The following is an 11,738-nucleotide window of genomic DNA, read 5'->3' on the forward strand; positions in this document are numbered from 1 at the left end:
AGTCTTACAGAAATAGGAAGCCAAGAACTGCCAAATCACTTGCAGCATACTATGAACATATGTGACTTCAAAAAATTAGTGTCACCTGCATAAATTTGTCATAAACTAGAAAAATACTGATTCAGAAAGACAGAGTATCTTCTACCAAGACAGGTGAAATTTTAAGTTGTAATCACAACACTTTCTGTCCCTGTAGCTACCCTAATCTCAAAATGATTGTCTGAATGAAGTCTAGACTAGAAATACTCTAGAAGTTAGCTGACCAGAAGCCCTATTTAAGCCTCCAGTGATGAGGACATTCTGGTTTCTGAGCAACCACGTCCCAGCTGTTCAGAAAGAGAACAAGTTCTTCTTACTCTTAACAGTACAGATACTGATGAGTATGATGTGCCTGATCCCAGGCACATTTCAGAATGTTCCTAGCTCCCAAGACCCAGTTGTGTGGGGCATAGCAGAGATGAAAGCAAGATGATCTAGGTTTTTTAGTTATTTCTTTCTAAACAAGCAGCAGAACTCTGAAGAAAAGACAAAGGGTTAAGCAAGGGATGGCAACTGTAGGGGAAAAAATGCAGTGGAAAGCAAGGAAGTTATTGTTTTTATGCCCTCCCTCTTGAATGCAAAGCAAATTTTATTTGAAAAATGAAATAGCTGCCAAGAAGCTGTTTCGTACATTTCCTCAGTGTGACACAATAACAAAGTTATCAATTGGAAATCTGGGCAACTTATCTGAATCTCACTGAAACAACTTTAAGCTCAAGAGAAAAAAAACTAATTAATTTGTTTTACCATATATTTTAATATTTTGATACATCACACAGTCTCTGTCTAAAGAGTAATATTTAGCAATTACACAGAGGAGTAGGATAAAATATTATACAGCTGGCTCAAGCACATGTATTCAGCTGCACTATGTATGTAACGCAATCCTGCACTCCAAATGTGGACTCTTTTTTTGCAGCTACACATGTGCTTTGCACACAAAGTATTACCTAAGACAAATAAATGTCTAACTTATGCTAGTCTTAAAGCATTATAAATAAAGCAGTTTAGGAGTTTTACTAGAATTCAAACTGACAAAACTTAACTATGTTGACATTAGCATCTAACATAATATGAACCAGTCTTAGTTTCAGTCTGCTTTTGTTCAATAATTAATTCTTTAAAGAAGGGGCCTGGAGCTACTGGAGCAGCTGCTCCCATTTTGCATTAAAAAAAATGAGAATAAAAGCTTGTAAACTGAGAAATAAGGTGAACAGAAAGTCTAAAATTTATTTTCCTTGGATTTAAGACAGATGTCCTAATAAAATGAATTTCCAACACCTAAAAGTTGGAAGAAAATAACTTGTTATTCCTTTAAAAGGTGTTGAAAATAGATGTGCTATTTTCATACGAAATCTGTGGTGCATGATGACTATAATAGTCATAGGCAATAGTCATGACTTGTCTGTAAGTCAAATATTTAAGCTCAGACCATCTGATCTCTGGCTACCTCAAAAACTGAAATGCAACTGAAAGCACTTTCAAGTGTACTCTGATTGCACCCTGATTCCATATTATCAGGATGATATTTTAATACTCTTGAGAGACTGTTTTCCAATGGTTATAATTAAATCCATGGAAGCCAACATCTGCCCTGGCTAGCTCCATTAATTAAACTACTGGACCAGAGTGGCAGAGAAACAGGCTTTCACACACACAGATGAAGCCTTTACATCCAAGATGTCAGACTTCTTACAGAGGTTTAGAAGACCAACAATTTTTTCTGCATCATTTTAAGCTTTTAAAGATGATTTTAAAAGGAAAATACCAGTGTTCATAATTCTGCTAAAGGCAGAATTCTAGTGCTTCTAAGAAGCCAAAGATGAAACAGCCAAGAACAAAAACACATTTCTGTCTGGTCAGTTGGGTTTTGTTTTGTTTATTAATTCACTACAGTCCAAAAATGTAGGAGAGCTTTTTTCTTATAATTTGTTTCAGTTAAGAAGCCTCACAAGTTTTAGACATTCAAGAACATGGTCATTGCCAGCTTTACTATAAAGCATGCAAATATGTGACACATAAAATAAACTGGCAATTCAGCTTGTATGGGAAACCACACATGAGTTCTTCCAGAGTATAACATACAAACTGCACTGCGAGGACAGATTCAAGATTGTTCTCATACCTTCCCTTCAGGTTTTCAAGTTCTCTGTGGTGAAGCATGCTTCTCATGTGTTCTTCCATTTCCTTCAACCAGGAGAAAGGAAAGTAGAAATGGTCATAACAGAACAAAATGGTGTATTGCATTTGAAAAGCTCACTTGTGAAAACTCTCCTGCCTTGCAGGAAGGCATACCCTGCTCCTGTAGGGCTGTAGCAGTTGCTTTTCCTGTTTCTATGACCATGAAAGTGCAAGTAGTCACAGTCTTAGAAGTCATATAGTGTTACCTTCCCAGCAGAAGGGCACACTGGAGTCATTAGAATTCTAAAAGGCAGCAGAATTCCAAGAGAACAGAATGTATGCAGCAAAAATCAGACTTATTTTTGACAAATTACTGCTGATCAACATTTTTGTTCAAAGTCTCATTGATACCACCTCCCCATTAGAGCAATTAAAACACTGTTTTCCTGTGCAATCTCAGTAGGTCTCTCTGTATCTGTATTGACACAGCTGCAATTTCATCATCAAATACTATTTTACTCTGCTAGCTGCACTTCAGAAAGTGAAATGAACATAACAAGTCAGCTTGTTGTTTACAGCAACCTTGATCCACAAACTGCAGTGGTAATTAATTGGGAATGAAAGAAAGCTCCTGGAATAGAGTGTTGAGTGTTCGTAATTTCGGGAAATAAAGCAGTTCAGAAGACTTCACTTTCTCTTGGTGTTTGAGCCCAAACATTTGGAAATCTTCAAAGAACAGCTACTAATCACTATCCTCCTCAGTTCTCAAATTCCCATCCACAAAGGGAAAGCAACATCTAAAGAGTTGTGTGAATTAATACACTGGCATTTGCAAAATATTCATGTGCCAGGTGGCTAAGCAATATATGAAAATTAAAAAAAAACAAAAAACACAAAACACTGAGCTTTAGTGCAGGCTTTGCATGATATCCAGCAAACAGAAGACATATACTAAATGGCAACATTAATTTAAACACGTTGTGCTGTATAGTTCCACATTCTCATCCATACAGAACCAAGATAAAAGTCCAAAAGGAAAAAAATGTATTGCATAGTATTCTTAACACAGCACAGCTTATAGCCAAATAGTTTTTTGAGTGATTCACTTTATTAGCTTGACACAGCAATATTAATAAAACTCAAAGCCCTCAACGTTTTCTGCATTCAGAATCAAGGATACTGCACAGTTCATTTCAAAAAGATGCTCTAAAGCACACATAAATGTACTATTTGATTTGTGATACATCTAGATCAATATATTCCTGATACAGAAAAAAAAAAAGAGTTCTCACAATTTTAAAATGGAAGTACTACTTATACACATTTAGTAATAGTATCTACTGATGTTAGATGTAAATTATTTACCTTTTTTGAGCTGTACACAATGTGACATAATATGCATTTTCGTTCTCGAACCATGCTTATTATTCTGGAAAGGTCTTATCCTATACCTGCAAATAATTCAAGAAGAACCAACATTCAGATTTTGATTTTTCTTTAATTGGTTTCAGTAAGCATTACTATTCATGAAAAGATCTGTGCAGAGTTCCTTTAAGAGAATACACACCTCTCACACATAGTCAACATACTTCAGGAAAGATAATATATTTTTGAGTATTGCTCTAAATTGCTCTTAAAAGAAAAAGTAGATTTCCCATGCTTTCACTTTTTTTCCCCTTTGTCCTCCAACACATGACACTCACACTACAAGCAAACAAAAATCTGTAGGATTGCTCACAGATACTCGAATCAGATTAACAAAAAACTTTCCAGCTAGCATAATGAGAGGGAGGTAAGGAATTGAAGAAACCAAGCAGGATGAACTCAAGTTTTTATTATAGTACACAGGGCAACTCAAGTAAGAAAATCTATAAAGATCTATAAGGACCTAGGGAAACAAAATGAAGGCTATTCATGACAACCAAGACTGCCAGTCTTCATGTTTTATCAGTCAATTTATTCACTGTGAAATAAAACCTGAAGTCATTTAAATTCAGTATTTTTCTTCTTGATCTCTGTAAGAATTACACGTGTGTACACTGAAATACCCAAAAGTGTTTTAAATATATTCTCTAGCTTTATCACATGGACACATAATTTATTTGAAACATTAATAAAGGCTACAGATTTTCATTAATTGTTCCCAAAGGTACAAGACTATTATATTCTGGTGCGAAGTTTTTAATAGACATTTTAACACTGATACACAGAAAATGTTCATACATGCAAATGAAGTATCAGTAGGTTAAATTACTATTATTTTTAATAATTTTGTTTAGTTTATAAGGTGAGCAATAAGCTAGAGGTACCTACATGTCTAGGTTATAATATGAAGATGGATGCGTCTGCATAAGTAACAGGACATTGTCGTTGCCCTTTTCTTTCTCTCAAGAGACATTAAAACGGGGAATGATCAAGTCTCACTTTTGATTGACTTCTGCAAGGCAGTTCCTCACCTTGTAGCAAAAAGAAATATATCTTTCTACTGCCAATACTATTATTCATTTTTTATCTCCACTCAAAAAGGCAATTCATCCCAAGCTTTGCTCTTTTACATTAGTCAGCTTCAGAGCTAATTTGGCAAATAGCACCAAACTTAACCTGCAAAAGCCATCAAAAGCCTTCATCTGCACAGTTCACACAGCCTACAAAACTAATCCCGATTATTCGCCACCAACCTTCTGTTTCTGGGACGCTGAACCCTCAGAAGCTGGCACTGACCAGAAGCTGTGAGCAGGAACTGTATTTACACCAAATCCAGAGCGCACAGAATTAAAGCAGCTCCAACATTCAGTGCTGCTGCCCAACTGTAAGCAACAGAATAAGCAAAACCACACTCACTCTAATTCAAAATGTGGTTCTTAGACAAATAACTCCTTTCCTCTGGATTTGCACATCCACTTACAGCTCCTGTCTGCACCAGCAGATGTCCAGCATAAAGAGAACTCACCTGAGAGTTGCAAGAGTCCTTTAATTTTTAGTGATAAGAAAGTTTCCTCCCTAAAAAAATCCCCTTACCATGTCAAAACAAACACATTTAAAATAAAATAACAGATTCAATCATCTTGTGTTACTTATACAACATTCTTAGGGTGTCATTCTTGAAATATTGTCATATTTCAATTCATATTTCATATTTCATATTTCAATTCATATTTCAATATTCATATTTCATGTCATATTTCAATTTCAGTGTCATTCTTGTCATTCTTGATGGCGTTTAAATATGCATTCTCCAGCTTTATCTCATTTGCGCCAGATATACTTGAATCATTAGTAACAGCTCTGTATTTTGACCAAGCACCCACAAAGGCACAAGATCACTCAGAAGACTGCACCACTCCAGGTCACACAGGGCATACATATAAATTCATAGGACACCTGTGAAGTGCATGCAAAAGCACCTGCCTTCAGAGAAGATCAGAGCACAGAAATACAAAATTTCAGGACAAAATCTTTTGCATTCATCCACGTTCTATTTCCAGATCATAGAAAGTATGACTTGTTTGTAAACACACACATACTAGCTTTGAAGCTAACTTCTTAGTTACATGTATCTTCACTGTAGCTGCTTGCTTCACTGAAGTTGCTGTCTCAGTTCAAGCGGTGATTAGAAAATGAGATATCAGCCTCAGAGATAATAACCTCCTGGAAAACCTATGCAAGCATAGGAGCACATCACTGATGTACTGTTTACATATAGATCCAAGCAGCTGCAACAGATCTAAGAGAATTATTTATTATTGTACACATGACAGGTTTGGATACATACTCAATCCAGGAGAGCTGTTTGAACATGATTAACTTGAAGCCACTCCTGAAAAGCAAAGGATGCAAATGCTTACACCAATTTTGCATGAAATCATGCTCTACTTCCCCAATACTCTTCCCTTGCACTACTTTGTCATTTAGTGGAATAATACCCTATACGTGTTCAGGATCTTGCTTAAGACTACTTCAAGTACCTATGGAATTTATCCTTCACAAGGGTAATGCAGCACGGGACTCAAATCAGGCCAAACAGGCCAGTAGAGCATGGCTACTTGCTGACACCAGTTAGCACACCACATTGAAACGCTTTCACAAGCAGAACTAACATTACACCTGTTTTGGCTAATTAAAACATATAGTAACTATACACGATCACAGGAAGAGTTTTAGGCTAACTGCCCAATCGACTGAGCATTACTTATGACAGAGTACTAAAAATACTAATGGAATTCAAATGCTATTGGATGTCACTATGAAAAGCGAAGCTTTCACCTCCACAGAGAGAAGCCCTTTGAAGCAAGGGCTCAGAAGCAACGAGATATTTTGTAGATACTAAAAAACGCACATACAATGACTAGGAGAGAACAAATCCACACTCTATTTCCAGATCACCTCTTGACTGAGTGCCTACATGGAGATAAACCACTTCCCTTCATGCTTCACTTTCTTACCAGTCCTGCTATAAAAGCCAAGGCTCACTTCAATGACTTACTTTAACTTCAATGCAAAAAAACTTCTCACAGAGTACTTCAAAAAAGCACTACAAATTCAAGGTATTCCCTCATTCACTGCGTAACAGTAACAAGAACCAGGCAGCTTCTGAGCCATGTATTCAGTAATAGCGTTTCCCTCATTGTACACTGGCCTGGTCAATCATAAAACTTCCATGCTGATAAACTTAAAAAATGGAGCTTTCTCTGCACAAATGCAGGTCTATTTAAATTCCTTTTGAAGAAAACAAAAATTCTATACTTAAATCCTGAACAACCTTCAGGCCTTTATCAAGTTTTCCAGTTAGTGCTTTTCAAGTCACCAACTTACCACACGGCACAGAGAACTACTTCTTAAGGGGGCATCAAGTGGAAAAGGAGCCAATGCAAAACCAAGTACAGTCCAAGAGTGAGCAAAGATAAGAGTTCACCAACAAAAACCACCACCACCATGGAGAAGAAGCAAACCTCAACAGCAGAATGTCAAGCCTTCAAAACAAATGAGATGTCACAACAACTTCCTATTTTGAGGGAACGTTATCCATCAGTAGGGGATTTTTGTTTGTTTGTTTTAAAGGAAAGGGATGGATGTATTTTACAACTCTGTGATGTAAATGCAATTTGCCCACACCCTGCACCTGCCCAGAGACTGGAAACAGCACGCGCATTTAATTAACTTCAGCAAGTCTGTTAAGAGCTTTCGGAAAACGCTTCTCACAAGTAAAAATAACCTACAAAGAAAATGAGGCATTAGACTACTTCCTGCTACAACACCCATTTGCCTCCAGTTATTCAACTTCACCGGATAGCATACATTAAAAATGCATGTCAAGGCTAAATCTGCTGCAGATCAGTGGCTGAACACCGACTATATAAAGCCACACGCGCCCCGGAGAGGGGCGGGCAGCCCGGCATTCCGGCTGCCTAGGAATCCTCAGCAGGCCTCGGAGATGGGCAGCGCTGGGCCGACAAAGAGCCAGCCTACAAACTCTGTGTTCCTACAGACAGCAGCAGTGACTCTACACCTGACAAAAACAGGAGCCTGGAAGTTCATCACGGCATGATGCCCTTCAGCAGCACGTTCCTCAGGCCCTCACGGGGATGTTGTCATCCTTTTGCATCAAGGAACTCTCTCCTGAGGCAACTGGTTGCATAAATGGCTGGGCTGAGCTACATGAGTACCACAGCTGCCACAGGCCAGGCAGGATAGGTGTGAAGAGAGGAAAGAAGCAACTCACTGCAAAGCACATTCTGGATACCTTCTGTTGGTTGATAGGAGGAAGAGGTGGACACCAGGTCCACCTGGAGGGAAGCCTCTGGGCTAGAAGAATGAGGAATGGGTAGGGCCTTTAGGCCCAAGAAAGCACTGAAGTAACTGCTGCTAGGCTAGAGCACAGGTAGTTTGGTTAGTTTGGGTAGTTTGGTTAGCAGCAAAGCTTCTTTTTTTTCTCCTGCTGAGAAGCCTGGTCTTCACAGGAAAACCTGGAGAACACCACAGACATCTGAAAGCAGTATGCAACCACCTATTGCAACAAACTAACGCTATGTAGCAAATCAGAAGCACAACCAAATAATGATTTATTAAAGCCTAGCAAAACAGATTTTCTTAAGGAAAAATTCTTAGTATCAAATCATTTCCCTGTCCTACATGCTGCTCCAAAAGCCCTTGTACAGACTGCTGTACAAAACCAAGTAACTCACCATAATGAAGAAGGGCCTGTAGTCATATTTCATCCCCTCAAGCAGAAGTTACATGGAATAAAGCACCAACCTTCAAAAACTACCTTTCCTTCCCAGAATCACTGCCCTTGAGGCACCTGAATTCACTATGCATCTGCTTACTAGACTCTTTCCCCAGTTACCTGAACGTTACTTCTGGGCATACGTGGGAGGTATTTTAGCATTCCTGCAGAGATGCTGATCTTTGCAACCCGGTCTGATCAACAGCCAAAAACTTACGGACTTAATATAGTTAAGCCACGACTAACAGCATTATTCTCCCCTAGTACATGAACAGAATCATGCATTACACAAACTAGTTTGTGGTCATACTTTTTTTTGAACACGGCAAAGGAAAGAACTGTATTGCAACACAGTAGTTACAATGCTTGTACGAGATGCAGAATTTCATTTCAATTCCTCTCTGCTTTCCCACGATTAGCTTCATTCTCATCACTGAGGGTCCCTGAGGGCAGCTGGAAGGTATGGGAGACCCCCCAGCACTGAAGCAGCACTGCTGAACAGCAAAGGCTGTAACTGAGCTGCCAAGCGATCAACTATTTTGACACTGAGCCAGGAGATAAGAATTGTTCCACGGATCAAAGTTCTCTAAGTTCCTGTTAAAAGCAATGAAGTTAACTACACTACCCTAGAAGACATCTGCAGGAAGTGGTCCTATGTGATCCCATGAGTACTGCTGGTTTTTTAGAGTATACAGGGAAGGTATACTGGAGATAAGGAGACCATAGAGAAGTACCTTATACAACAGACCAGCACGTACACAAGAGCACGTGGCATGAACACAGACTTTTCATTAACAACTACTTTTACTACAAGCAAAGCTAAGAATGGGCTACAGACGAGAAGAATATATACATCTTAAATCACAATCAAACTGTGGCTTTCTAATCTCCCATATATATAAGCAATGCTAATAATCTCCCAATATCCAAACTAAGCTTTCCTTGCTGTAAACTGAGACAGTAATACCTCCCCAGTGAAAGTAAATACCTTACTGCTATCTTACTTATCACACTGGCAGATTCAGGAACACGCACTGCCCTAATTTGAATGGAAAGCTGTTCAGAACCACTGTTGTATACTGCCATTTCAGAGACCTAAAAACCACACACCTGGACAACCGCTGTTTTCTCCTATATTCCCAGTTCCTTTCCAGACTTATCCAAACTATTTCTTCAGATGTTTTCCTCAAACACCTCATTTTCTGAGCATACTAAAATTCCTGCTCCTCTTTCCAAATTGCCTACAAAACCATTAAGGAAAACTGGACACACTACTCCAATTGAGATCCCTATCACTTCCCTTTGGAGAGGGGCCTTTTACTACCATTATAGCCTCAAACACCAATTGAGACAAAGTTTTAATAAGAAGCAACACAATTATTCCCCTTTCCTGCGTATTTGAGCTTATGGTACCTTTCACAGGTGAGCAAACAATGTCTCTTTCACAGACTGGAAAGTAAGAACAGGTACTCAGAAAACAAAACAGACTGCTTTACACATCCTAACTATTGCAGTTCCACAGAAGCAGGTAGCTGGCTTTCGCAAAATGACTCAAGACTCCCTAACAAAGGTCTACGTACCACATACTCAGACTTCCTAACAAAGGTCTGTGCACTAGAGAGTATTTAATCACTTATTGGGCTCTTCATACAGTCACAACAGAGCATTAAAAACCCCTGTGGAGTGATTTGAGGCACTCAAACCAAGGTAGTCAGGTCATTTGTCAATATATGGAACTTTAGGGACAAGTAAATTCAAGCTAAGGATCCCAAACATTAGGCTAGCAGTCATCAATGATTCAGCAAGAGAAATACAAGCGTCTGTCCAAATTTTCACACCTCTGAAAGACAGTCGTTTTGTTCCAGTGGTGAATATTCAGGGCTCCATGAATTTGGGATCAAAATGTAGAATACCCTAGGTCTAGATGGAAAAAAAAAATCCCATACCCAACAAATAATACCTTTTTTTTATTTCCTTGTTTGTTTGTTTTAAATAAAACAACAGTATTTTTGTAAAGCATTATATTTTTTCATTTTTGTATAATCCGCTCGAGTCAGGTAACATCTCAAATCTTATGTCACCATCTGGTGGCAGAGTTCACAGAAGACAAGTGCCAAATATTGATAAGAATTTCATCAAGCTAGATTTGTCTCCAGATATCTTATGAGCTTTATCTTTAAAAGATAAAGCAGAAAATCAATGGAAAATATCTTCATTTTATGAAATGATGAAATTATCTATGAATCTTAGTATCCCTGTACATAGTTTGAGTACTTATTTATATGACATAATTTTATTCTTTGTACTGAATAAATATCAGAGCCCTGCATGATTGCACGGTTATGATGCATTTGGTTGATACCTCTTCAAACACATGACAGTTTTGGTCATTGGTACTACAAGTTACCTAAAATTTGGTCCCAGTGACTCAAGTGATGGACTAACACAGTTTGGCTAAAACCTCCTATTTGCTTGAATTGGGAGTGCCAGATTATATAGCATCTATGTACAAAACTTTACATACAAAGATCAGTCCATGATGGAACATGCATGGCGATAGTGATGCAAACACAGTTGCCTTTTACCGCCTGTTTGGTTGAAGCCAAAGACTAAAAAATAAAAATAAAAATAAAAATAAAAAATACAGTTGCCTTTAACAAGAGACACAGTCTCTTATCGGGTCAGGATTAGAATTTATTTCCTAAAGTGAAGTAAATTACAAGCTGAACTTCACTGTCCCTAGGGTACTGAACACTCACTCCCAAACACTACAGTCCTAATGGGGAGCTACTTTCAAAGCTCAGCAAACCCATTACCGAAATTAGGATCTATCAGTTCAGCAAAGCAGTCAATCAGCTTAATGGAATAATTGAGGCTTGGCTGAAAGAGGCAGCCACTAGGAGACAGCCAGAAACAAGCAGCGGAGACCTCAGACGAGCGGCCCCGGGAGCTCCTCCTGCAAACAAAGCCCGTCACACCCCAGCCCCCTCCTTGCGGGTCCCTGCTCAGCACCTGCCCGTCCCACAAGCCTCGGCAGAGCTGCGCTGCAGGGAGAGGGACGGGGAGAGGTGCCCCGCTGCAGCGCAGCACCGAGATTGCACCGATACAGAGACAAACCCCGTTCCCCCATGGAAATGCCACACCGAGCCCGCTGCCGGTACTCACCTGCGGCGGCCCCCGGCGGGGCAGCGGCCCGCCCGCCCGTCCCATCCCCGCCGGCACCGAGCGCCCCCCTCCCGCCCGGGCCCCGCCGCCGCCGCCCTGCAGCCCCAACGCCGCGGCACCCCCAGGAGACCTGCGGCGCACGGGGAGGCGGGGCGAGCCCTCGGCACAACCAATAGGAATGCGAGGAGGC

General features: G+C 39.6%; 1 protein-coding gene across 2 annotated transcripts in view; it reads right to left on the bottom strand.

The window, feature by feature from the left end:
• ZNF106 (zinc finger protein 106) overlaps positions 1-11,670 on the bottom strand; it is a 39,647-nt gene extending 27,977 nt beyond the window's left edge. Inside the window, exons 1-3 of one of the 2 annotated variants that reach the window (XM_068683966.1) lie at positions 11,549-11,670; positions 3,526-3,611; positions 2,165-2,226 (exon numbers count right to left, since the gene is read on the bottom strand). In XM_068683966.1, the coding sequence (XP_068540067.1) occupies positions 2,165-2,226; positions 3,526-3,579 (116 nt within the window). In that variant the 5' untranslated portion in view covers positions 3,580-3,611; positions 11,549-11,670. The remainder of the gene's footprint in view (positions 1-2,164; positions 2,227-3,525; positions 3,612-11,548) is intronic. The other variant, XM_068683965.1, reaches the window with a different exon arrangement.
• Between the last annotated feature and the right edge of the window lie 68 nt (positions 11,671-11,738).

Source organism: Anas acuta, chromosome 5, assembly GCF_963932015.1.
Source record: "Anas acuta chromosome 5, bAnaAcu1.1, whole genome shotgun sequence".
Lineage (NCBI taxonomy): Eukaryota > Metazoa > Chordata > Aves > Anseriformes > Anatidae > Anas > Anas acuta.